This window comes from Oryzias melastigma, linkage group LG14 (assembly GCF_002922805.2).
Source record: "Oryzias melastigma strain HK-1 linkage group LG14, ASM292280v2, whole genome shotgun sequence".
Classification (NCBI taxonomy): Eukaryota; Metazoa; Chordata; class Actinopteri; order Beloniformes; family Adrianichthyidae; genus Oryzias; species Oryzias melastigma.
In genome coordinates this window covers 16,296,325-16,324,244 of record NC_050525.1, presented here as the reverse complement: position 1 = coordinate 16,324,244, position 27,920 = coordinate 16,296,325, and the positions used below count along the sequence as shown (strand labels likewise).

The window sequence follows — 27,920 nt, the reverse complement described above, 5'->3', positions numbered from 1 at the left end:
ACTTTCTGTCAATCATAGGTAACCATAGACACGAACATTTGTGCGACTTTCTGCTTCCGCCAAACCGAGCGTCCAAATGCTAAATTTTTACAATTAAATTGACTTGTACTATACGCAATATTATTTGGAATTAGCACACCGTTTGATTGTTTCCCGCATATTATACATTTTCTGCCTTAAAAGTCTAGTTTTCTTAGCTGTATTACGGTAACGTGAAGGAGGCGTGCTCTCAATGGGAACGTACCACTGTACCAACAAACCGGGAAGGATTTTGTTGTGACAGCCGAGTATAAACCCGGCGGGGGTGAAGGTAGGACGAGATGCTGTTCTTCTTCCTCTCTTTGATTTAATGAAACCGGACGCTTCTACTTTTATTTACACATTTATATATACACATTTGCTTAAACATTGTATTTGCGAGCTTTATCTCATTGGAGGAAACCAACGGTCTTTCTACGGATAAAATGTTACATGCTAGCTATGTGATTTAATCTAGCTAATTAAGCTAACAGCTAGCGCTAAATACGGGATACACAGTGCACCTGTTTTGTTTGTTTTAAAAAATATGGTTTTCTTGGTGTGTATTTGTTCTTTTTTCTACATGTTGTTTTGCTTAGGGTAGCGTTCAGTTTAGTTTGACCATCCGCAGTTTCAATTTGAAGTCGTGACTGCTGGAACAGGGTTGGATGAGATCTCAGTCCCCGGCCTTAACCGTTAACCTGCTCACTCACTGTTGTCCTGCTACTTTCACAGTAGCAACCTCTTTTCTCTTTTAGCAGTACATACATAAAAAATGAACTTTAAAAGCTGGTGTTTGTGTTATATTCTGCTGTTCTCCATCCATGTTTCGCAATACTGTAACTTATTTCCGTTATGCCTTATTAAAGGGATAAACATGTCACAAACGGAAGTACTCGTGTATTTAGGTTATACTATTCTTTTACTTTCTAAAAAGTAACAACTTTTATGCCTTACAAAGGAATAGGTCAGATATTTTTCATCCATCACTGCTGAAATTGGGGAACTTATGTTACAAAGTATATGTCAGATTGATTATATTAATATATTAGTAATTGTTTTTGTTTTAATTCACAGGCCATAACTTAAAGTTTTTTCCCCTCTTGGATCAGCCATGGCTTTCAGCAAAGGTTATCGCATCTACCACAAGCTGGATCCCCCTCCTTACAGTGTCATAGTGGAAACCAGGTCGAGGGATGAATGCCTGATGTTTGAATCGGGGGCTGTTGCTGTTCTATGTAAGATCACTTGCTTGATTACACAATTATACGAGATAATTTATGATCTCTGGTTAAAAAAATAATAATAATTCACCCATAAGAGGAAAAGAAGGTCCTCCCTAATTAGGAAATTATGTGAATCAATTTCTTTCTTTTTCAATTCCTAAAATTGCAATCACTTAAACATTCTTGCTTTATCTTATAGCGGCTGCAGAGAAGGAGGCCATTAAAAGTACATACACAAAGATTGTTGATGCCTATGGGATTCTTGGTGTACTTCGTCTTAACCTGGGTAAGAAAATAGCAGCACATGCATCTCAGTTTCACTTGACGTTTAGAAGCATGCCTAATCTTTGTCTCTATGTTAATATTTTATTTATTTATTTTTGGATAATTGGATTTGTCCCATCTCCTAAATGACCTTGAAAGCTCTTGTTGTCAAAACAAGGAGGTTAGAGATGAACGTTTTAAGATTTCTGGTTTATTGAAATTTCATTCATTATTGTAAGTAGAGGCAGGAAAGTCCAAATTATATATATTTATTTACCTCCCTTTTTATTTATTTATTTTAGAATGCACAATTGCAATATCCACCTCCTTCCCCTCAGGTGACTCCATGCTGCACAGTCTTGTGGTTGTGACGGGATGCAGTTCTGCTGGCAAGGTGCAGGATTCAGAGGTTTTTAGGGTCACACAGACAGATTTTATATCACTGAGGAACGATCCAGGGGATGAGGACAGAATCTCAGAGGTCCGTAAGCTCCTAAACTCAGGTCACTTCTACTTTGCCTGGTCTTCCACTGGCGTCAGCCTGGACTTGAGTCTCAACGCACATCGCAGGATTCTAGAAGATACCACAGATAACCGCTTCTTTTGGTAAGTAGGTTAAATTCTGTCTGTTACAAGTGCAATGGTATGAATACATGTTGCTTACATTATCACAAGTAATATTGGTTGTTCTGCACAGAATTTGTAATTTTTTTTTTTTTTATTTAATTCCCAACAATCTGAGTTTGGTGTTGTTTCTAACAACAGGAACCAGTCTTTGCATCTGCACCTTAAACACTATGGAGTTAATTGTGAGGACTGGCTGCTGAGGCTGATGTGTGGCAGCGTGGAGATCAGGACCATTTATGCGGGGCATAAACAAGCCAAGGCCTGCATCTTCTCTCGCCTCAGCTCAGAGCGAGCTGGCACTCGGTTTAATGTTCGAGGAGCAAATGATGACGGGCAAGTGGCCAACTTTGTGGAAACGGAACAGGTCAGTGTTGTATTTAATAGTTTTATTGACCAACTTTTTTATGTTCTATGAAAGTTGATTGAAGGTTTGTTGTTTTTTCATTTTCCTTTTCGCAGTGACTCAGTGATCTTATTGTCTAGACTGTGCTTTTTCTGTCTCATAGCTTTATCACAATCTATTCAAAAATATTTATTTTTTTTACTTTGTTATACAGTTAAATAAAAATTGTGCTGGAGGACAGTTTCTATTTCCTAAAATAATGTTTTAGTTTTTTTTGACATGTTAAGCTTTAGGTAAATCATCTTTGTTTTCATTTTTTTTTTTTTTTGCTTGACTTCATTCCTAATTCTATTTTAAGGTGTTGTAGTTTGCTCTTGCTGTCTTTGTGGTGCTGGTAGATTTTTTTTTTTTTTTGCTTTTAGCAAAGTGGAATGTAGCCCATCTGCTTCTGACACAAATCAGGTTTCGGATTTCTTTTTTGCTTTGCATATTGGGTACTTCCTGCCCCATCCACTTCTGTATTTAAATATACAAACTAATGGCTCTTGCTTGGATTTTAAGCATTTACTTTTGTGTCATTTTTGTGAATATTTCTTTTTATGTGTTGTTTTAAAAAGGAACTACCAGTAGTTTAATCCTAGAAAGACACCTTATTTTTTTTGTTTGTTTTTGTTAACAACAGGTTATTTTCCTTGAAGACAGAGTATCATCCTTCATACAGATCCGTGGGTCCATTCCACTTTTCTGGGAACAACCAGGAATACAGGTAATAGCAGCTAATTGTACACATTTAAAGTTGTAATCAATTTTTAAAAATGAAGTAATGAAACTCCAATCATCTTACATCAGTTTATAAGTACTTGACAGCAAAAAATCAAAACGCAACAATCTTTTTGGGGATTTGTGTGTGTGATGCTGCAGCAGAAGTACAGCTCTTGTCATAACAGTGAATATTCTTCTTTTAACACATTTTCTTGCTGTATTCAGAAAAAGTCTGTTAAGGGTGTCTTGCTACACCTTAGTAAGAATCGACCCCCTAACGGACTGGATGAGAACCCCCACCTGGTATAATAACCTCTCTAGTAACCATGCTTACTTGTTTGGCAGAGGGGGTTTTCTTTTCTTTTCTTTGTCGGTTGGTGCTTTACCTCTGTGCAATGCTAAAGAACATTGATTCAAAATATCATTTTTTTTAGGTTCTATGAGCCAAATTTGTCCTTGGAGGAATCATTTTGAACTTGAGAAAAAGTAGTGATCATTCGTTTTTATTCTGCAATATAAGCAATATGACGTGGCCTTGTCCTGGAACATTGCACAGACCTGGAGGTTGAGTCAGCTGTGGGGGGGCGAGGTTGGGGGTAAATAATAGCAGTAGTGGTTGGTAAAGGGCTTTTTTGTTGTTTGTTTTTCTCAGCTCCCAGACATCTTTGGTCAGGTGAGAGTCTGATCTAAAAACACCCCCTAACCACTTACCTTTATTTAACCTGCTAAAATGGCTAGAGAAGCTACAATTCTTTCAAAGGAATAAAACAGAATTTCCTTAATTACAGTGGTCCCTCGCTATATCGCTATTTTGCAGAATTTTTTGGTGCAATTTTTCGTCCTTTTTATTTTTTTGTTGGTTTTTTTTGTACAGTGTTTTGTGTTCTCCATCCTTATAGGCTGTTTTCTATCTAAACAAAAGAGAGAAGTGTGAAAATGTTTCTAGCTGCATTTCCATTAACTATGAAATGACGTAAATTGGTTTTGTGACAATAAGAACACTTAATGGAAAACTTTAACTTAAAAAAAAAACTTGCTTTTAATTGAAAAAAGTCCTTGCGCTTGGAGGAGGTGGGCACATCGAAATGGACATTTTTAGCAAAACTGCAACTGAAACACAAAATTAAATTTGTTTATTGGTAGGTACTAGCTGACCTGAGCCTTGCACAGTAGGCGCCACAAGAGGTCCTACGGCGTCACACAGCTCATTAAAAGTTGCGTGTCACATGGAGCTCCTCTTTAAAATCAACATCCAAAATTTCTTTATTGTTTCATCCGGAGCTGCTCCCTACATGTTGGAGCGGCTACAGATGAAGCAATTTTGGGAAATCTTGGTGACTCAGGTGATGGCTACGCTTGCCGCTCCACGGCCTGAATAAGACGCCGACGTCTCCTTTGATAGATGAGGATGAGCGGTAGTGCTGTGGTAGAAATTTGAAGAGATATTCTCGTGTATTCAAATGAAAAAAAAAGGTCCAACATCTTACTTTTTATGTTTTATTTTTTAATACCTCTGAACAGGTTTCTCACATGCGTTTGTGTCCGCCTCATTGACATATACAGACTGTTAATGGTCTAGCTGCACGGCTCGCACCCAACACTGTTGTGATGTCATCCAAATGCTTCCTTTTTGTGAATCAACTTAAAACAACACTTTTTCTGATCCCTCGCTATGGTTTTGAATGACTTGGCGCGTTAGTTGGTTTATGTTTATATGCATAATTAGGATTTAATCTTTTTGACATTTCTGGAATTTTGATAGTTTTGCGCATATTTGAAATGGAAACGCAGCTACTGTCTGTCTAAGAAAAGTGCACAAAGTGTTTAGTGAAGGGTTTTTCGGCTTTCAAACATCTATAACCAATTTCACCTTCTGCAGTTATCTTTAAAACGTAACTTCTGCAATAAACGAGGAACCACTGTACTGTGAAACAACTAAAAGCCAATTCACCTATTAGTAGCAGGAGGCTTTTGGTTTGGTCTAAACAGAAGGTAATGGGGTTGGGGTTGTTTTCAGACAGAACTATTCTTTGCCTGCTTCGAAAGCACCATTGTAGCTCTTGGTCCCTCTGCTAGCTGTGGCTTGTAAGTCCTCCTCCCCCTTTCCTCCATACTGTTCCTGAACAGAACTTGTAACTTTTGCTTTATCTAGAAGAAGAATTAGATGCACGCTCTTCAGTCAGATTTTAGAAATATGCACTTTTAAAGTGGTTGACCTGATATTCTCAGTTAAATAGAAAATTAGAACAGTCATGGTGTTTGCATCCAAGTAAAATGAACTCAATTTAAAACCGAATACAGTAGTTAAAGTCCTGCTGTTTTAAAAGCGTTCCCAGTGTCTTTAATTATGATGAGGCTGTTTTTAGCCAAAAACAACAAAAAAACCTGTGTGCAGAGAGGCAGAAGGTTATTATAAATTCACCTCTGAGTTGTTTGCAGGACTGCTGGACCTAAGGAACACCGGCCTCCCTTCCCATCACCCATATGCATTAGAATGGAGTAGAGCAAGGAGCTTGCGGCCCTCGTAACGTGTTTTCTATGTAACAAATACGCTTTTTAGACTCCATTTTTTCACCTACGCCTGATTCACAACAATTTGAACAAAGAATTCAAATAAGGAAGATTTACTTCTTCATATATGTTCTCCACCATCAGATAAATGCCACAAGTACATGCTAAAAAAACTTGCTCACAGATCAAAACTCTACATGATGTATTTATACATTCCCACAAAATTAAACATTCAAAAACAGATTTACATCTAAGACAATTAGATATAGGAATAGGACTCTAACTGATGAAGTTAGCAGAGATAGGTTGTAAATAACACGGCCCATTAACAGTGTTTGGAGGTTTGTATCGCCACTGTACACCTGCAACCCGAGCAGTTTCAGATGTCATCTCAGGAAGTAATTAAATATTCATGGACTCCTCCTGCACAACTGAAGCAAAAAGCAGAAGTGACATTGGGGTCAGTTTATCCCAGTCTCACACAGGATCAGCCAAGTATAGGTATGTGCAAACAAACTAAGCTGCTGAACACAAAGCTAAGACAAAGATAAGTTGGCAGTAATAAGCTTAAGGAGCACAGGAGCTGATCTTTATAACACTCCCACAAAAATGGGCTTTTATCATTGAGCAGTTGACAAGACAGGATAAACATTTTTGGAATGAGAAGTATGAGTAGTACGCGGTGTAGCCGTAGTGTTAGCAGTAGCTAACTCCTTCAGTCAAACATCTTTAAGGAGAAACTGATGGAAGGTTTTCCACAGATAGAGTGTATTTGGGAAACTTGTTGGAACATGCTGCACTAGAGAGCAGTTTTCCTTAGTGTTGCTAATCCTGAATTAGTGCAGTCTTGTGTAACCACGCTTGCTCCTCTGGTTGTTTAAAGTGGTGAGAAAAGAATGTCAAATTTGGGGGAAGGAGGCTTTGGAGGGATGACCAGAAGGTTTCTTTGCTCCTTAATGCCTTCATGTAAACAGATTTCTCCTCTCTGCCTTTCAGATATTTATCCAGTCTCTTTACGTTTTCTGGACAATATCCCAAACTCTTCTGTCCATTTCATTTTTCCCAATTTCTCTCCCTTCCAATATTTAATTGTTTGGTGTTCCGGCTTTATTTATTTATTTTTTGCTCATCTTTCTGAAAGAAAAGGACTCTGGCTTGTGTCTCTGCAGGTTGGTTCTCATCGTGTGAAACTCTCAAGGGGATTTGAAGCTAACGCCCCGGCTTTTGAAAGGTAATCTGGATGTTTTGGGTCGCAGTTTCAGTTTGTTGTGGTTTTTAAATGTGTAACACCTCCCACACAGAACACCTAAAGTCAAAGCTATCCTCAAAAAGAGACTTCCCTAAAGCTTTTCCTTGTTTACTTGTTAATTGTTGGAAATATTAAAGTCATTTTAACGAAAGTTTGACTCTAATCCCTCATATTTGACACAGTCAGCTTTAAAATTATGCACAGATGTTAATACATGTATGCAAATCAAGGTTGAACTACTAAAACATGTGATTTGGGTTTTACATTGACTTATTAGTAACTTTTCTCAAACTGAACTTGTTTTTATTGTTACAGCTGTTGAATGAGCATTGTGTTGACAAGTTTGGGTCTCGTTAAAAATGAAAAATCATGAGTCAACATGTTTTCCTCTCACCCTGCTTTAGAGAAGGTTTTTTTCTGCCACAACCCTTTGAGCATTTGTTTTATTCTGTTGAGTTTCCTCATCACTCTTGTTATCCACGTTCATTCTACTTTTGTGCATCTGCCCCCTTTTTATTTCCTCCTTAGCTTTTCTCAAATCACATAAAAAGCTGAATCCACCAGCAGCATCTCCCAACATAACCGCTGATGTACCCAAATTACAGATGTGGGGTTGACAGCATCTCTCACGGTTCTTAAGCCTAATTCCAGGCTTTCTATAGTAAAGAGCTCTGCACCATGTGCCACACCTCATTTATCTTATCAAGCTACAGCAGCCCCCCATAATCAGCTGTTCTTTGAGTTTTACCCCATTTAAGAACATTTTGTTATCCAAAAATAACAGTAGGCTGATAATTCTTTTGACTAATATCCTGTATTTTGTTTGATAAATTCAACATGGCTAAACTAAACATTTTTTATTTAGAACTATAATGACCATGCACTTTTCATGTGCTTTTGAGCTTTTCTAGTTGAGTAAAATTACAATTGTGTTTTGGAAAGATAACCTCCTATTAAAATGGTCAGTTAGCTGATCTGATCTGAGGGGATTGGTTAGTCACAGCACAGTTTAAAGGGTCAAGTCAAGTTAAATAAAACTTTTTTTTTCTTTCTTAATACTTTGCAACATTTTAAATATTATTTCTCAGACCTTGTCTTCATACTGTACATTAGTATCATACTCAAAGATACCTGGAAACATTGGTTTAGAGCAGGGGTGTCCAAATCCAGGCCTCAAGGGCCGACCTCTTGCTGATTTTCCAGAAATCCGGCTTTATCTGCTTTTGATGACTTGGATCAGCTGTGTTTAGCCAGTAAGGTGCTTCAATGGTAGGTTGGTTGAAAACATCTAGGATACCAGCCCTCGAGGCTGGTGTTCAGACTGGACACATTTGGTTCACTTAAAGGTTTCACTTTGTTTCCAATCGGGCTGAACTCTGACATTTCTGTCTGAATGGGCTCAGGATTTACTAATTCAGCTCGCAAACTTTTTTATTGTTTGTTTTTGTATCTAAAATATGTTATTTTTTTAGTTTGTAGTGTTACGGCGTCATGTTTCCTGTTTGCTGTAGTATTTGATCTCATGGAGTCAAAATCTTATAGCAGAACTTTTGCTCTCTCCTGAAATCAAGAGAAAGACAAAATACATTTAATAAATAAAGGCCTATCTTTCTTTCAAAGTGAGTTTGCAGAGTTGCTAAAACCCACAAAACAATCCTAAAATAAAGCACAATTTGAGGTAAAAATAACATTTAGAGTGTAACTGTGCTGCTATTCTCACTGCTGGACAGGGAAAAAATTAAGAAATTATGTCTAAGAAAGAAAAAAAAAAAGGTTGTGTTTGCACAGCATTGCATAACAATTAGACAGTTTTCTCACCAAGTATTTGGCAATTCCCCCAGGCTTGGTAAAATGTGCCTAGAACACAGAATGAGTCACTTTGTGATATTTTGTCGCTGTTTTCTGTATTGAGGATTTTGCCAAACAATAACCTGGTATTACGGTCCTTATACCAGCTTTTTTGATATGCCGGAGGATTCTGTTACAATTTTAAACTGGTTGGTGATTTACTTGACAGCTTTGGTTTTTAATCAAGCAGCAATTAAATATATATGGTAGCTGATGTAATGAAATGTGTTATTTTGCAGACACTTTGCTGCCCTGCGTAGGTTGTATGGAAAACAGGTGATCATTAACCTTCTGGGAGGGAAGGAAGGGGAGCACATGCTCAGCAAGGCTTTTCAGGTGAGACGAGACAATCTTCATCTTTTAAGCAATTATATTTATCGGAGGGCGTTTTTGATGCAACATCTATCATTTGTGCTGCTGTTTTAATGGAAAAGTTCCTCTTCATCCCTTTCAGAGTCACCTGAAGGCGTCGGAACATGCAGCCTCTGTGAAAATGATCAACTTTGACTACCATCAAAATGTGAGGGGTGGCAAAGCAGACAAACTCCACAGCGTTTTGAAGCCTCTGCTCAATAAGTTCATTGAGGACTGTGGCTTCTTTTATTACTCTGGGGAAACTGGCATTGTAAGGTAACACAAAAATTTGACTTATCTGTGTTTATATATATTTTAGAATCATCTTTGCCCTTTAACTGTTCTCTGTATATTTTTTTGTGATAAAAGTGTTTTTTTTCTTTTTATTTTGAAAAACTGCTGTGTTAAGCAAACGATTCGTGAACATTCCTTTCCAAATGATGTTCTTAGTCAGCAAGCACATTCCTGTTATGACCTGCGAAGCCTCACAGGTCGTTTTTGGACAGCTAAGAGACGTCTAGTTCTAACTCCTCTTCCAGGATTCAGTAAAAATGGATCTCTTGTGTACAAATCCGTTGCTCTGCACAGCTTAAGAGCAATTCTTATTTTGTCATCTTATTCTAAGCATGTGGGATTAACTATTTAATCTTCTTGTGACGCTAAATATTAATCACAGATGATTTACTGGAGTGAGTGAAAACATCTGGAATAGATCTTCGTCATGTCTCCTCAGGACTCAGGGAGGAACCATGAGGACCAACTGCCTGGACTGTTTGGATAGAACTAACAGTGTTCAAGCCTTTTTTGGCCTGGAGGTAGGAAGGCTTCGGGTTGGTTTTCTATGACATGTAAAGGATTTTAGCTGATATTTTTAGCATAATAGCCTTTTTTTCCATCTTTAGATGTTGACCAAACAGTTAGAACAAATGGGCCTGACAGAGAAACCCCAGCTGGTGGCCAGGTTCCAGGAGGTTTTCAGAACCATGTGGTCTGTGAACGGGGACTCCATCAGTAAGATCTATGCAGGCACTGGTGCTCTGGATGGGAAAGCCAAGGTATGCAGTGTGAAAAGTAGAGACGCTAAAACAGTCGATCATTCAGTTATACAAAAACATCATTATGCACACTGGTTCAAGAAAATATTTTCTCTGAATTGTGAAATTCTTTTGCTGGTGTTTATCGATTTTGGCTCATAAACTTCACAATATGAAGATTTTGAAAATGTTTTATTTTTTTTTACTATGGGACTTAACAAAGACGGGGGTCATAGGTCATAGGTCTTATGCATCTCTGCTTATAATATTTTAAATAGGGACATTAACTTTCAAGCTAAACCTTCATCCCACCTTAAATTTAGCCAGCAACCCCTAAATTAATTTAAGAAAAAATGCTGGGCTTTTTTTTCTAGTGCTCTTCACTGCAATTCAGCATTTAAAGACAAAGACTGAAATGCATCCAGCACTTGCAATAAAAAAATATATTTTTGAACTGTAAAAAGATGTAAACAAGTCTTAAGCTTCTTTCTTTCAACCTGCTATTCTTAAACCTTTCAGAGTAAACTCTATCCACATATATAATTATACATTTGGCATAGTAGAGAACTTTTTTTTTTTTTTAATTAAATACGATTAATTTTCTTAAACTCTTTTTCTACCCAGAAATAAGATACCTCGATCTCTGAGGCTCTGCCTTTTGCTTCTTGCGGGTGCCATCCATTTCATGACGTCATCCTAGATCTGGCCTCTGCAGAGTGTCTCCGTTCCTCCCACAAAAACAAACAACACCCAGACTTTTGCAAAAATTGATGTACATGTTGTGCATATAAGAAAAATGTTTTGCAGATCACAACAGAGAAAGTGTGTTTTTGTGTTAGTCTGGAGGTGGTGCTGGCAGTACAGACTCTGTTCCCCACTTTGTGATGTCACAATGTGAGGACTCGTTTTTGTGGATTGGGAGGGGCTGGTGCTCGGAGAGCAGAATTTTAGAGGGATGCTCAGAGACGTGTGAATGGATCACTTTGGGGTTGTCTTTTGTGAAGAATGAATACACTTAAAAGCTCAAAAAGTTTATTTTACATATTATAGGGCTTTTAAAACTATAAAAAATCGTCAAAGTGTAAATATTAAGCATTAAGTTAAGAATATACGACAGGTCTTTTGGGTATTTTATGAGCAGTAGATGAGTTGAGCAGAAGCAGTTGCCTTGCTGTGCATAGCAAATGTTTCTGTTTGTTAACTTGTGTGTGCTGTCTCTTTTGGCTGTCCTCTGGACCTCTCTACCTGTGCGGTAAGTCGATAGCTGGTATTTTTGTTTAAACTGTGGGCTTTTTTTCTGGTGAACTTTTTACATTTCATTGTCTCTGTAATAAATGAAGGTGATACTGATGGAATACGGAGCAAATGGAATCTTGAATTGTTATTTTTTTCCCCTTTATTTCCCCTTTTTCATCCTCATACATGCTTTTGTTGAAGGAGCTATTGTGGCAACAGAAATGCATAATTTATGATTCCTGCATAAACAATCTGCATCTGCTCCCTCTCTTCAAACTTGGAGGAATCAATCCAAATATTACACTTTTAAGTGTAATATCATTATATTAAAGTTCAACAAAGTTAAAAGGTTAAAGTTGCACCAAACAAAAAATAATTCTTCCAAGTTATGAAGCCTTTAAATAATTCTTTGTGGTCGTCTTTTTTCATTCCTGCAATGGAAAAAAAAATCTTCTCCCTGCTTTGAAGTAGCAAAATAATGTTTGTATCATTTTTTGTGTCTTGGCTACAGGCGGGAAAGCTTAAAGATGGCGCGCGCTCCGTCACACGGACCATCCAAAACAACTTCTTTGACACCTCCAAGCAGGAAGCCATCGATATCTTAAGACTGGGCTCCACACTGAACAGTGATCTGGCAGACAAAGCTCGTGCTTTGCTCACCACTTCCAGTCTTTATGGTAAAGATCGACCAAAGGATTCTTTTGAAATATCAATTTGTTTGTACTTTTATATAATTTAAGCAGCTAAATTCTGTTATCACGGTGGAAAATTGTAATCTTTTCTCTATTTTTGCACATTTTTTTATTAGCTCCAGGATGTCTGCTAAAAAGCTGCTCTTCCAGCATTGTCTGCTGAAATAATATAAATAACTCCTGCTTTTTTTTTCCTTCTCTCCCCTTTGCTGTCGTAAACAATGATAGTCACTGAGCCTGTCTTACAATCAGGTACAGTAACTGACTGTAGTCAGTGGATAGAGACTGTTTTCCTCCCCTTCATGAAGCTGTTTGGTCCTTTGTGTTTACTGTTCGTCACTCATTTACAGTCTGTTATTGGTGATGGTTTAACCCGCTGTCTGTTTAATGACACATGGGTTTAAAAAAAGGGACAATTCTAGTTCTATTTTACAATAAATCACATTATAATTCTACAGACAGTAATAAACCATGACCATTGCAACATGTTTACATCTTCACTATTAGGCCCTCAAAGTATTTTTTATTTTTTGTTGTGTTGTATCTTTGTATTTTTTGTTCCTGTTTTGTTTTTTTTAAAGAAGGATCAGAAAACTTTTCCCCATTTGTTTGTTCTCCTTCAAACCAAAACTCTTCACTCCTAAAATCCACAGTCTAACGCTAATCGTCTCCCTTTGACAGCCTCTCCAAGAGTGTTGCTGGGAATGTGTCAAAGCTACCACAAATACACGCGGCCGAAGCAGATCCGCGTGTGCGTCGGCACCTGGAATGTGAACGGGGGCAAACAGTTCCGCAGCATAGCTTTCCGCAACCAAACACTCAACGACTGGCTCTTGGATGCTCCGATGAAGGCCGGGCATCCTGAGTTCCAGGGTATGATGTCATTTCATTCTGTCACACTGAGATCACATCATTGTTGGAAAGAAACATAATCAAACAAATAACTTTTTTAAAAATTTGTTTCATTGTTCTTTTAGAGGTTAGATATATTTCAATATCAACATGTTTTATAGGACTTATTTCATGAAATTTGATTTAAAAATATGTAAAACTCAATTGCTGCACAGGTCAAACATTTAAAGACGTAAACATTAAAATATCATATATAAAACGCAGCTCAACTTTATCAAATCTGCTTGAAGTCTTAAGTCCCACAGTCTGAGTTAAAACACTTACCATCTTTACTGAATTGATTATTAACACGTTTTCTTTTTCTTCCTCAGACAGCAAAGCAAACCCCATAGATATCTTTGCCATCGGATTTGAGGAAATGGTTGAACTGAATGCTGGGAACATTGTCAGTGCAAGGTATGTGCATTCTTTCCTGAGATAAAGTATTTTATTTATTATCAACATTTTTTTTTTTCTAGTCTTTTTTCATGTTTTGTTTTTTGTCTTTTTTTTAGCACCACTAACCAAAAACTCTGGGCAGCAGAGCTTCAAAAAAACATTTCCAGGGACCACAAGTATGTGCTGCTGGCATCAGAGCAGCTTGTAGGAGTGTGTCTGTTTGTTTTCATCCGCCCTCAGCACGCTCCGTTCATCAGGTATCAGCTGTGCAGAGGTATTTTTCTCAAAAATGTTTTCCGATGTAACTTTAAGTTTCCTCACTTTTTCAGAGACGTAGCTGTAGACACAGTGAAAACTGGAATGGGCGGGGCCACAGGTAACAAAGGAGGCGTGGCCATCCGTCTGCTGTTCCACACCACCAGCATCTGCTTTGTGTGCTCCCACTTTGCCGCCGGCCAATCCCAGGTCAAAGAGAGGAATGATGACTACAACGAGATCACGCGCAGACTCAGTTTCCCCATGGTAACGGCTGTTTGCACTGGAGCTTCTCAGGCTCTGTGACGCTTTAGTTGCCTAAACAGCAGCATCCGTCTCTGTCCGTCTGTCAGGGTCGTCTGCTCTACTCACATGATTACGTGTTCTGGTGTGGAGACTTCAACTACCGAATCAACCTGCCCAACGAGGAAGTGAAGGAGCTCATCCGACAGCAGAATTGGGATGCTTTGACAGCTGGGGATCAGCTGGTGGAACAGAAAAATGCCGGAGCGGTAAGACTGTTAGAGTGGAGATCTTACTGTGTCTGTCTTCGTTTTAGGAGCATTAACCAAAAAATGTGGGCAGCTGAGCTTAAAGATTCTCCCAATCATCTTTTGATCTATTTTGAAAGCGTTTTTTAATTATGATTATGTTGTTTTAGCTGAAATTAAAAAAAACCTGTGTCGTTTTCAATGACATAAAGTAGTTTCTGCTGAACGACGGTATTTCATTAGAAATTCACCTCTCAGTTGTGGGCGGGACTTTTGGTGTGGAGCCCCTCCTCCTTGTTGCAAAGGGGATCAGGGAGCTTGTGGCTTGCCTAGCATATTTTCTACACCACAAATAATCTCTATTTTAAACATCTGCTCTTAATTCACAATGATTTTAAATAAAGAACTACTTAGAAACGCCATTTTAAGCTTAATTAACAAAAAAGTATATGTCTTTTATCATTAGAAAAATGTTACAAGATAAAAAAACAACATTGCAATTTTCATCAAGGCAGGTCTTTAAAATGACTAAAAAAGAATTTAAAAGCAACAAAAAATTTGTGAGGAAAAGTTAATTTTTTGTCAATTCTAATTGTCATTAAAGAATTTTTGTCAATATCAGAAAATGTAGAATTTAGCAGTTTTATTAGCCAATTTTTTTGGTTTAGAAGAGCATGTATTGTATAGGAGCCAGGGTAATAAATAAAAAGTATTTTTAACTAATATTTTATAAAAGCATTCTTTCTGTAGGACTAAATTTACATTTATTTGGCCCACAAACCTACTAACGACCTATTTCTAAACTGTATCCTGCAGATCTTCAGGGGGTTCATTGAGGGAAAATTGGATTTTGCCCCCACCTACAAATACGACCTCTTCTCAGAAGATTATGACACCAGTGAGAAGTGCCGCACGCCGGCGTGGACGGACCGCATCCTTTGGAAGAGGAGAAAGTGGAACTTCAACAAAACGGGTTAGCTGCAGAACATTTGTTCTCACACATCCTGTGTTGAAACTTACAGAATTAAAAGTGTGTTTTTGTACCGCTGGTGTGTTTGGGAGAAACAAAAAGTAATAAACTGTCTTTGTTATCGGTTTACAGCAGAGGAGATGAATGTTGTTGGAGCGTCATCTACTGCTGCGGAGAATGAGGAGGATCCGGAATATGCATGGAGCCCTGGTGTTTTACAGTACTATGGGAGAGCTGAGCTAAAGACCTCAGACCACAGGTAACTATCAAGGAAATTATGTATCAATGAAGTGTTTTATATTTAATATTTAAAGTCATCTCAAAATCTTTATCTTATAGGCCTGTTGTGGCAGTAATAGATGTGGATATCCTGGAAGTGGACCCAGAATCTCGGCACCAGGTCTACAAAGATGTCATTGGCAAGCAGGGGCCTCCAGATGGCACCATCCTGGTGTCGCTCTGCTCCTCTGGGCCCGATGATTACTTCAGCGATGACCTAATTGATGAGCTACTGGATAAATTTTCCAGTTTTGGAGATGTCATCCTCATCAGGTGAGCTTGGCATCACGACACAGATATACAGACTCATGATGTCCTCACTGACGGTTTGTCGTTTTTACTCAGATTCGTTGAGGAAAAGATGTGGGTGACTTTCCTGGAAGGTTATTCTGCTTTGGCAGCTCTTTCACTGAGTGCTTCCACTGTAAGTTTTGCAGTTTTTCCATCTTATTTTTCTGTGTTTTTGGTTTTTCGCTTGAATAAAAACAAAAGTTTCAGTTTGTCAGACTGTAGTCAAACTAGCTTAAATAGCTTGTTCTGATGACTTAGGCCACCTTTCTGTCTTTCTTGTCTAAAAACATTTTGAACCCATTTCTTTTTTTTTGTTTATCCGTTAGGTTCTTGGGAAGGTGGTTGACATCCGCCTCAGAAGCCCGGGCTGGATCAAGAGTCTGGAGGAGGAGATGAGTGTGGAAAGGATCTTCGGAAGCATTCCCACATCAGCCAGCTCCACTCTGCTCGCCGAAGACGCCGACGTGGATGAGGATGAATTTGACATGGAGGGTGAGATATAACCAAGAAATTATTGAATTCGTTTTCTTCTTTTGTTCTTATTTCCTCTCCTTCCTGACAAATATCACAGAGAATCCTGTAGTAGACCAAGGGTCAACAACGTGACAGGATGTGGCGATTTTGTGCCATCACCAACTTTAATGTGAAATGTTGTTGTTCACTTTTCTGCATATCCTTATAGGGGTTACTACAGCAAATCAGCTTTCACTGACATATATTACGCCCTTCCTGACACAAGTCTGTATTTTAAGGCACAGGAAGACACAAGTAGGTAGAAGCATAAAAGATATTTTCTCAGGACACACAGTGGATTTGTTTAATTCATCCCACGCCCTTGGAAGTGAACCCAGATGTCCTGCGACAGTCCTACACCCCGCCAACTATAATACAAACTCTAATTCAAAAAAATGAAAAAACATTCCCTATATACCAAAAAATATATAATTCCCAAACAGTAGGTCAAATTCTTTAAAAACATATTTGGCATTAACTCAAAAAAGTGCTTTCATATCAAAATTGCACAAACAAAAATAGGTCAAAAGTTGAAACGGTATTGCAAATATGTTTGAAAAAAAAGTACTGCATTTGTGATATGTCATACTTACAGTCAGAACAAAACATCATCAATATTCTAAGAACTTCACACCAATGAAAAAAGTAAATAAATAAGCGTGTGCTTTTGTCTTATTCATCTTTTGTTACATTATAAGACAGAACCTGAGTAGCTTAATGTAAGTTAATTCTGTGATGGTGCTTTTAGTGTATGTAAAATAAAATATTTTTACTTTTTTTAAGTTTGCTAAATATAGAAATATGAATGTTCTGCAATTGGACACCATCAATCTTCATTTTTACTACCAGTTAAAACTTGTTGACATTTCATGTTGACATTTGGCAGAACAGAATGAAAGTCTGGGTTTAATCTGACTTTGCTTGGTTATTACCGTATTCAACAAACTGAACTTATAACTTCATAAATGTCAGCCGCTGCGACGCCAAAAACATGACTTAAAAAACAGCTTTGCAGTAATAAACGTGTGCAACAGCTCGCCGATCAACTTTGTGCTTTTCCCACTCACGACCACGCTCAAGTTCCATCCACAGACGCACGCTAAATCGACATACCTGTCATCTCACAGGTGTTGTGCCAAGATACGTATCCCCTGCCTGAATTTGTTTCCCCTCTAACAGAACAAAACACAGGAGAATTATTACAGCACTGTAATTTTATTACGGCGGACTTTGTTCTTTTTCCCCATTAATTTAAATCGCCTGTTCATGAAGGCTGATACAGACGGTAATGTGCATTGTGTGAAGCTATAAAGTTTTATTGAAACAGAACGACAGTATTTATACTGTGGGTGGGGTCACAAAAACAGCACTGCATGAATAGATCCTTTCCTTATGACCCCATAGAGGGGAAAAGCTCATTGTTAGAAGATGTTGTCACTCAAACACTATTTTATTTTTAAATTTCAAATCTGAAAGAAATGGACGACAGCTCAAGTGCTTATTGTTGTCACATTCCCGTGTGCGACTGTCTTTCCCTCGACTGTGGTACACGTACTCCAGGTTCTAAACCCTTCTGCAGACCTTAGTTTTTTTTTACCACACACTTTTTCTCTTCTGGGTCTTTTTTTTTTTCAGGTGAAGTGGATGAGGAAGTGGAGGAGATTCTTCCACAGCACCTGCAGCCCGGAGCCGGTTCTGGTCCCGGTTCCTCTCCCCTCCCCTCCCCCCGCAGCAGTCCCTGTCCCTCCCCCACCCACGGTGAACCCACCGCACCCAGCAGGCCCAGCCGTTCCCAGCAACCCTCCCGACCATCACAAGGTGAAATAACTACACAGAATAACAACACTTCACTGTCTTCTTTTGCTACAAACCCGCTTCCTTCAAAATGAGTCGATGTGCGGGAATATAAACTGTAATTTTCTTTTGTTTGTGGTATGTAGAAATGGAAATAAGTCCTTTGTCTCTGAGATTGGAGTTTCCAGGTAATGAAATGTGTGGTAGTGCCATTTGTGCTTATTGTAAGAATGTCTTACAATAAAATGTTTCTCTTTGAGAAATATTTTCTAGCACTGGTTCTTTAAATGTGTGCGAAGCGTGCTTCATCTTTTTCTCCTAAAAATAGAATGGTGGTAGGAGAGGGTTTTCACAGATGGTGCTTAGCTTTATTCTGGTGTCCAATCTTGTCTATGTGATACAAATTCAACACTTAAACACTATAGTTTCACACTTTGTCATTGTAGAATCCGTTTAATGAAGTGGTAATGATGTATTATTTAAATAATAATGTTCATTTTTTTTGATCAAACTGAAAAACTGCTTTCTCATATTTTGCTTTCTTTCAGGACCCCCTGTTGACTTTCAGCCTGGAGCGCCCCCATCTGGAGGCCTGGAGCCCAAGCGCCCACCACCCCCTCGACCCACTCCCCCTCCTGCTAGACCCGCTCCACCTCAGCGGCCCCCACCACCATCAGGTAAAGCGCCTCCCCAAACTTTTATACAATTGATTTAATTTGAGCTTGAATAGTTTCTCCTAAAAACATTATACAAAATGAAGAAAATTCTGCCTGAAAAGTTTAGGAAAATATTTTTATTCAAAACACAATAAAAAAAAAACTTTAGAAACATAATTGTAACACTCTTTGGTTTTATTTTATTGATTCATCAAACCTCTGATGGAGCCTTCTGTCTGTCAAAAATAAAATAAATTTTGTTTCTTATTAAATAGATCAGTCTTCATTTTTAACAAAATTATCAGCTACTGTTTAAAGTTTGAATAAAGTTATAAAGGTTATGCCACTTCACAGCCTTACAGTCAGCACTTCTCGCAGGTGAACAGGAATTAGTAATAATGCTTGTTTTTATTTAATGTGACATGTTTTACAAATTTTTTGGCTTTGATAAACTAATAAAAAATATACATTTTATAGTCAGATTTTCAGGAATCAACTATTTACTTTTAAGACTTTGATAAGTTTGAGTTGGAGCTTCACAGTCTGCTAACAGGTCTAATTTTCTCCTCATGTTTTAGCTTTATATCTAAATTGGCATTATGAATTTAAATGTCAGACAATTTCCTGTTTATGTCTGTTTTTAAGTATAAAATTATATCTTTAAGAGGTTAGAAATCAGCAATAAAAGTAAGTAGTTCTTGTTGAAGATCAAATGATTTTCTTTTGTATTTAGACTAATACGTAACGTCTTATCACAGGTGTGAAGTAGGTTTCTAACAATCTGGAGTGGTTTCAGGTTTCTAATTTTCTCCATCTCAGACCAGTTGCCAAATGTTATTTTTTATCTGAACTTCATGTTTTTGATCTGTTGTTTTCTTCTGTCTTTTGCTAATCTTTATCTTGAAACAAAAATGTTTTGTTTTTCCTCTTGAAGACTGTGGTGGTGCTCCCAGCCCACTGCTTGGTAGGAGAGGCAGTGAAGGTAACTCACCAGGAGATGTAGATAGACGTTAGAGCCAGTCATCGACATAGATATGTTTTACTGTTGACACATTCGACTTCACCGTGGGCTACTTTTAGAGTGTTTTCAGACTGAACACATATGGTTTGCTTAAAATGGACCAGAGTTTGTTTCTCCGGATTATTCGGAACAAATTTTCAGTCTGAATGCACCCAAGCTAACCCAGGTCCGGAACCAGGAGCCGCTCTCTGACCCATCTTTTAAAGTGGTCTCGGTTCGTTTTCAATCAGACTTAGCTTTGATTTGCTTTGAGGTTCTTGAGTCTGAATAGGCTTTGTGCTCAGACAGGAAAAACTGGACCAAAACGGCCATCGTGCCAGGGCATTATGGGATGTAAAAACAGTAGCTGCACAACAACGACACACAGCAGCTTATTGAAATTTGAAGAGATGAATGAAAGCTCTTTAAAACAACTGATACATGTTGCTTCTCACACTGTTTTCTTGACAATCTATATGTCTTAAACACGTATCAGTGTAGCTTCTTAGCCGTCGTCTTCTCAATAACCGCCCTGCAGCACCGTACCAAAGTCGCAAGAGTAAGTGTTGTACTTGTACTTGACCTTTGTCATGGAAGGGCTAACGCCTATAAGTAAGGGTGGGGTCATCTGGACCCCATAGGAGAGCACGAGGGTTAAGTCATGTGGTTTTAATTACAAGCTTTGGTTTGAAACAGAAAAAGGTGTCTGAATAAATTGAGTAATGGAAAGATCTGAGATTGTACCTTTTTTGTTGTGAATGAAGGAAGTCCTCATTCCCTTAAAATGTGTTTGTGTATTCTGTTGTATCTACCAGTGATAGATAGATGGTGTAGTGACTGTAGATCAGTAGAATAGAATTAAACTATTGATCCCACAACAGGAAATTTGTTTTTTAAGATAAGATCAGATAAGAGGTTTCACAAAAAATAAATAAAACAATAAAAAAGTAGGCTGACTGATTGGAAGGCTTTAAAAGTACATAGATGTGTGGATCCATCTTTTCATTTTTCCAAATGAAAAATAAGAAATGTGAAAATAAACTAGCATTAGTAGTGTTAAAGCACTATAATTTACCAAATTGTTACTTAATATCATTTTTACTGCCATCATAGACAAATTAATGAAGAATCTGAAAAGCAAGACTACTATTGCAAATTGATCCAATTTATGTGTTGTCACGACATTCTCATTGTTGAATTTAATGATTTTTTTTTAGATTTATACTTGTGCTTCTCTAATCTGGTTAATAATCCTATAAATAAAGTATGGTTCCTTTTGCTTTTCATATTAGTTTTGGTCCAGCCACTGTAAAAACACTCTTTAGGCGAGATAGTTGGAAAGACCTGCATCCCTGATGTGTAACCGTGTTGTGGTTTGGTTTCCTTTGTGCTGCAAAGGAGCAAAAAGCCCCGCTCTTCCTCGACCAGACCCTCGTGCAGGTGAGTGCCAGAAAGCCTGACGTAGCCATATTTGTCATAAAACGCTCCACCAGAGGATTGTTTGGCGGTTGCCTAGCTATGTCCTCGCTCCAAGACAGTTTTTGTGCAGCTCGTCTTTGTGTCTTTGTTGTATGATGACAAGATTATACCTCTCTGCTTACTATAATCATGCCTTGTGTCCCAAAGCTCTGACACAAAATATGCCTGTTCAAGGGTGGAGAGATGGGTTTGTGTAGCCTATCGGTGACTTGTCTTCACCATCCTTGGTTAACTGATGCCATCTTTTGCAGAAAGGGGGTGTGTGCTTATCAGGTGACTTTGTGATGATGATTATACAGAGGAAGACATTTAAGTGGTGTGGGAAAATGTGGAGAACAGTGGAGGAGATGTTTGAACAGGAAATGCCTCTCGTGCAGCTCAGAAATGGCTAACGTGATTGATGACTTTGTTAGTCTTAGGAAATGGGTTCTGTTATGTGCAATTTAATGAAAAGTAAACACATATAATTAGAGACACTTAATATGAATGACTCCTTATAAAATCATTCAAAATAAACCCAAAAACCTGTACAGGTGAAGCTCAAGAGGTAAAAGGCTCTGAATTCATGCAGTTGACTTGAGAGTTCTGGAAAGATTTGAACCCACGCTGCTTCTAATTCTCTCATTTTTTGTTTTTTATTTTCACTAAAGTTTCAGCCGAATTGAACCTGAAATGTGTTTGTGTCTTCTCAGGTCGTGGACAAGCTGCTGCTGGAGCTCCAGGACCTGGAGGAGCTCCCAGACCTGTGAGCTCAAATACAACAACCACAGGAGTTACAAGTGAAACTTGCGCTGAAACCTAGTTTCTCTTTTGCAGAATATTCCCCCTAGAGCCGGAGTGATTAGCATGCCCCCTCAGTCTCGCCCCCCGCCTCCCGCTCACCCCGGGGCGCCGCGGCCCATCCCGGAGGTGCATCCAGGCGCCCCTCGGCCGGTTCCAGACACCCATCCTGGAGCCCCACGCCCTGTTCCCAGCGCCCATGCCAAACCACCAGACCTTCCTTTGGGTAAATATCATACATTCATAAGAGATTATGTATGATTTGTATTTATTTAGAAAATGGCAAAAAATCTAGCAAACAGGGCTGGAACGAGTATCCGATTACTCAGAAATCTGTAATCTGTTCCAGAAAAATTAAGTACAAATATTTGTGACATCGGAAATTACCGACTCACAATCTATATAAATAGAGTAAAGTAAAAAATACTATGTTATTATCACTCTAAAATTGCACAATAATGCAAGATGACCTGGTGACAGACAAGATGGCGGCTGAAAATCATTCCACAAGATTTGTAGTCACTTTTATTAAAACTTTTTTTAGTGTTCAGGATTAGCTTAAAATGTGTCAAAACGCTTTATTAAAGGATATTAACAAAAGTGTTCAGATTTGTAAGACTGTAAAGACTTTTACATTGGAGCTTTAGCTCTAGACCCGTGTTAACGCAGTTAGCTTCATCACTTAACTCATTCACGATCATCGTGAATCTGCTCTGTCGCAGAGAAAAGCAACTTTGCACCAGAATATAACACTTTATATCCGTAATGTGCTGCATATCGGTGAAAAGCAGCTTTGAAGTGTTGCTTAGTAGCACTAAGCCACTTTTCTCTGCAAATCATCTAATCCATGTTGATTGAGTTAGGAGTTATGCTTTGTAGGTTTTGACAGAAACACCTTTAAAGCCTAAAATGCAAAAAGAAAAAAAGAACTCTATCTGTTTAGGGTCGCCGGTTATATTATTTTCTTTCTACCAAAAACCAGATTATTTTTCGACCGAAATGTGCTGGGGTGGAGGGTTGATGTTCCAGTCTTAGACTTCCTTTGGGCTAAGATTATTAGCTGCCATTTTGTCTGCCACAAATAATGTTGGATTTTGAGTATACAAAGTAAACAAATTGGAAGCACTCGGGTCACCGGAAGTAAACAAATATATCAAGAATTTATTTAGGTGAAAAAAAGTGAAAAAGAATAGTGACGTTTATGTTTTGTTTGTTACTAAGGTCAACTACGACATATAAACTTAAGTGTGATTTGTTTAAATGATAAGATAAAAATTTTTATGTTTTGTCTTGGTGATTCCGATCCACTGTTTTATATAAAAGTAGAAATTATTGTATTTAAATGCATTTTATTTTAAATTTCATAAATACATAATTGATCCACCTAAGTGACGTTCCACAACCTACAAGTTAAAATCTGTCAAAGTCACTACACACCATTCAAATGTACGTTTTTGCTGATATTATTAACCAGTTTAATGCAGAGAAATCCATGTTTTTTTAAGATCAGACCTATATTTCACTTCAGGTCTAAGCAGGTTTTCCTGTTGTTTCCTCTCAGGTCCTCCTCCATCAGGACCTCCTCCTGCAGCCCCCTTCGCTTTAAAACCCCAGACTCAGTCCCCCCCACAGCCTCAGCCGCCCTCATCTTCTGCTCCGTCACAACTCCCACCACCCATGCAGCCCACACTTCCAGCTCCTCTGCAGCCACAGCAGGCCGGAGCTCCTCCAGCAGCAGCAGCAGCAGCTCCCTCCGGCACCCCCGCTGGGCCTCAGCAGGGCCTGGCCTCTCCCAAACCTCCGCCCCGTTCCCGCTCCTCTCACGCTCTGCCACCTGATGCTGCCAAACCCGAGAGCGCCCCAACTGCACAGGTTGGTGCCAAATATACATTACATTAGAGTCCTGGGATATAATCTACTAAGATAGAACCACTGCAAAGTTCTGTTTCCTGAAAGCAGATAGACATGGACCGGTATGAGTTTATGAAATCCTCCACAAATACATTATGGCTATTTGTGGACAACTTTTCCTTTAAGCATTATTCTAACAAAGTTTTAACTAAAATATGAAAATTAACAAGGACATATTTACAGAGAAACCAGACCAAACAAAAAGCTAATATAGTTTATACAAAATAATAATGTATGCTTTATCTTGAAAAAAGATTCTTAGACTCAAATAGATCAGCTTTCTGTTTTTCTTCCTGCTTCTGTCTTTCTGATGTGTTTGTCTCTTTCTCGCAAGCTGGAGAAGCCGTCAGGGTGAAAGGTACTTGATCAAAAACCACTTCTCTGTCTCGCCCCGTAACACTGCAGCCCCTCCTGTTCCATACTTTTCTAAATTTCGTTCATTAACTGCACTTCATATTTTTGCCATTGTTTTTATGTGAATGTGATTGGTCGAAAGCTTTTTGTGTGTTTTATTTTTTGTCTTATTATGGAAGCCAAGAACAGCCCACCTTGTTCCTGTTTTTTTTTTTTTTTTTTGCCTGTTTTCTTGTGATAACGACATCTACTATCAGATTATCACGGGAAACATTTTTTGGGGGTGATAACGAGATAGTGGATGTTCTTATCACGTCATAACATGATAACAAAGAACATTGTAGCAACCCTTTCCACACTGAGATGCAGAGACGTTTATAGATTGCTTTAACGACGCTGAAGCAGAAAAAGGCCCTCCCCAAACGTCGTTAGGCCTTAAACTTGCACCAATAGACTATTTTCACGTGACGTCGCTCATCGCCGGTCTAGTGCAGTCGCTTCCAGTGTCTATGGAATAATGTAAGGTCACCTAACCAGTTGTAACAAAAAATTGTACAATATTGTTTTACAAATGTCCTACCAGATCAAGATCAAAAGTCCAACAATTCCAGCATGTCTGACATTAAAGTAAAACTTATTAGTGTTTCAATGTTTTTTACTGTGGTCAGTGAGCTGCTGTTCGCTCAGCCGTGGTTCTAACGTTGCTCCTCTTTGCTTTTGATCATAACTGTGTCTGATCTCTGGGAAAATAAAGGTAAAAAATGATCAAATTAATTGGGTGCTGTGGCAAAAAATCTGAAAGTGACCATTTCCATGTAATGTTATAAATACGTTTGCAGAGAGATGATTTTCTTACTCGGCCGCTCTTATTTTGAAAGCTCAAAATACGTGGCTTGATCTGAACATTTTCACTGACACAAACCATTCCCGTTTTTATAATTATCCTCTAAAATATCCCGTAAAACAAAAAGTACATTTATCCAAGGAAGTGATTAAAATGCAAACGGGCAATGCAGCGATGTGCTGATCACACTTAAAATACGTGCAAATAACATCAACCAAAATAGAATAATATCTGCTCAAATGAAACTTAAAGGTCCAAATTTTCAATAAAACATCAAATATTGGAGGATTATTCAAATTTGTATTTATATTTGTGAACGATCTAAGACAGGAAATGAACATACAGTTCTGCAGGACTTTCATAAAATAAATATTGTACATTTTTCTTTTGAAATTGATATGGTTACCTTTTATTTTTTACATAAAATTGTGTCAAACAGCGTTCAGCTGTCGGCTTAAATGTGAACACCGGAAGTAACTTTTCACTTTTTTGACCCTGTCGCCATTTTGTCTGACAACAACGAGATTCCAGATATCATTATCACAAGAAAAAAGGCAGAAAAAGAGTAAAGTATTTTGTTCTTGGCTTCCGTATATTATCCTTCAAACCATGATCATTTTGTTTGACTCGTTGGGTCACTCGTTTACTGTGACCTTAAAAGTTCACCTGCTAGAATAAAAATAACCTCTGGTTTGAAATAAGAAACTGTAATATGTCATACGTCTTTAAGTTTACATATTTTTTTCTTTAGACACTGTGTCACAACATAAGGTGGATTATTTTATTTAGATTTCCTCCGACTCTGCAGTCAAAGTGACGTTTCTTTTTGTATCTTTGTAGACAAACGGATTGAATGGAATCCAAAGAGAAGCACAATGGAGGCCCAACCCTTTTGACAAGCTCGCATTAGACTTCCACTCCGCCCCTTCCTGGCACAGCACCCAGTCACTGAGCAGAGGCTCCTCCCTCCACGCTCCCCCCTCCGTCCCTCCATCGGTGTTTTCCTCCACAACGCTGCCGTCCTCCTTCTCCCACCAGTCCTCTGCTCTGTTGGACCTCCAAGCTTTGGAGTCCTCCTCCTCTTCCTCGCTCTCCACCCCGTCGCCGTTTGCCTCTTCCTTACTCCCGCCCCCTCCGGTGCCGTCCCGCAGCAGGTCGCAGGAGATGCTGCGCTCCTCCCCGAACGCTTTCGTGACTGACCCCCTGCCGGCCCGACCCAGCAGCACCAATCCTTTCACCGGACCGCTGACTCAGCAGCAGCAGCACCGTCGCCCGCTCACCCCCGACTTCAACTTCCAACTTCAAGCAAGCCTTCAGAAAAGCTCGTCTGCTGTCGCTCCGCTGCTCGTCCCGACCCCCGCACCAACCGCCCAGCTCCACAGGACCACGTCCCTGTTTGGACCACCATCGAATCAAAGTGCCCGGCTTCCCGAATCAGCATCTGCCCCTGTTTTGCCTCTGGCTCCCCCTTCGTCCCTTCCACCTACCTTTGCCCTTCAGCCCCAGCCAGCTCCTTTAGGACCGATGCCCAAAAGGCAGTGGGTGACTTTTGACGACGAATTGGATTTTTCCTCCCGAGCTCAAACACAAAACCCCGTCTTCCCATCTACTTCCATCGGGTCCCAACCCTCTCGCTCCGTGTTTGCCTCAGAACCCGACTGGTTATCCTCTGCCTCCCTGACATCCCAAAAGCAGCTCCAACCTTCTAGTTCTGTTTTTGTCTCAGAACCCGACTGGTTATCCTCTGCCCCTCTGGTACCAAAACAGCAGAACCAACCGCCTCGCTCCGTCTTTGACTCAGAACCCGAGTGGTTATCCTCCGCCCCCGCCTCCCTGGTGTCTAAACAGCAGAACCAACCTTCCCGTTCTGCCACCGTCTCCGAGCCTGACTGGCTATCTTCTTCCTCCAACTAGAACTGTAAATCCAGACTCCCACAGGAACACAGTAGCTGCTGCTTCTTTAGGGAGTCCACAGAAAGAAAATATCCCCCTTTATTGTAAGGGCCATATTACAGATATGTATAGATCTATGATAAAAGCGTTACTGCGTGCGTGTGTTTGCGTGTATGAGCGGAAAGGACTGTATTTTAAAAGGCATATATATCATCAACCCCCACAGAAATGGATTCCATCTTGGGGCGGAACCATCCGGCGTCACAACAGCTACGTTCCCTTCATCGCTCCGATTTCCTCTCATTTTAAAGACGCTTTACGTGTATTTATTGCAGCGAATATGTGCCTGTGTTTACAGTGTGTTCTATCAGTATATCTAAAAATCACACGTGCAATATGGAGACATCAGCTTTTGCAGAAGCTTCTATATGTGATGACTCAAAGCCATCCAACACTGAATCATCTCCTCATCAGAGATGAATCTTTAAGGTTGTATTGACATTTTTATCTTTCTTTTGATGGTTTGTTGAACATTTGTTCTGTTTGCACTCTTACGTTGTTACAAAGTTTTTTTTTTTAATCTAAGCCGCCGCAGGACTGATTTTCTGTAATATCATCCGGCAGTATTTTCGGGGTCCATATCTGGGATTATATTTGGCATTTAAAGTATAGTTTCGACATGTAAATACTTGCTGGAGTACGTACGACGTAACCGATATGCACTGACGCGCTGCGTGCACTGTCCCGTTTGCAGAGCTGACGGAATAGCCGAAACATCCCACCAATCGTACAATCGTTAAAGCATGTGTGTGCGACTGTGTGTGTGTTTGTGCAGTCAAGTGATGGCGGGACATGACAGTATGTCGCGCAAAATAAAGAGGGCACTTTTGATTTTACTTTTACAAAACCCTTATCATTTCTAGTTTACAGATGCTATAAATACGATCTAATTGTCA

General features: G+C 39.1%; 1 protein-coding gene across 9 annotated transcripts; it reads left to right on the top strand.

Moving 5' to 3' along the window:
• The first annotated feature begins 15 nt into the window (after positions 1–15).
• synj1 (synaptojanin 1) lies at positions 16–27,920 on the top strand. Of its 9 annotated transcripts, XM_024262572.2 has the most exons (32): positions 16–310; positions 1,096–1,256; positions 1,444–1,530; positions 1,847–2,114; positions 2,274–2,499; positions 3,161–3,244; positions 6,921–6,982; positions 9,088–9,184; positions 9,303–9,478; positions 9,936–10,017; positions 10,105–10,257; positions 11,984–12,149; positions 12,393–12,416; positions 12,846–13,037; positions 13,388–13,472; positions 13,571–13,711; positions 13,784–13,976; positions 14,063–14,221; positions 15,017–15,173; positions 15,303–15,429; positions 15,510–15,722; positions 15,795–15,873; positions 16,067–16,232; positions 17,889–18,071; positions 18,194–18,235; positions 18,596–18,724; positions 21,102–21,143; positions 21,875–21,927; positions 21,999–22,188; positions 23,524–23,834; positions 24,208–24,231; positions 25,912–26,049. In XM_024262572.2, exons 2-31 carry the CDS (start codon positions 1,133–1,135, stop codon positions 24,226–24,228), a joined length of 4,032 nt encoding a protein of 1,343 aa, XP_024118340.1. In that variant the 5' UTR covers positions 16–310; positions 1,096–1,132; the 3' UTR covers positions 24,229–24,231; positions 25,912–26,049. The 9 variants fall into 9 exon arrangements, with proteins under 9 accessions (XP_024118340.1, XP_024118285.1, XP_024118283.1 ...); XM_024262517.2 differs by lacking the exon at positions 24,208–24,231 and having other exon boundaries at positions 18–310; positions 11,993–12,149; positions 25,912–27,920; XM_024262515.2 differs by lacking the exon at positions 24,208–24,231 and having other exon boundaries at positions 18–310; positions 25,912–27,920.

What these genes read in the sequence shown, in the direction of transcription:
- synj1 (XM_024262515.2), top strand. Translation starts at nt 1,133, where the DNA reads ATGGCTTTCAGCAAAGGTTATCGCATCTACCACAAGCTGGATCCCCCT. An exon ending in GGGGAAACTGGCATTGTAAG is followed by an intron (nt 9,479 to 9,935) that starts GTAACACAAAAA and finishes ATGTCTCCTCAG; the next exon opens with GACTCAGGGAGGAACCATGA. An exon ending in GGATGAATTTGACATGGAGG is followed by an intron (nt 16,233 to 17,888) that starts GTGAGATATAAC and finishes TTTTTTTTTCAG; the next exon opens with GTGAAGTGGATGAGGAAGTG.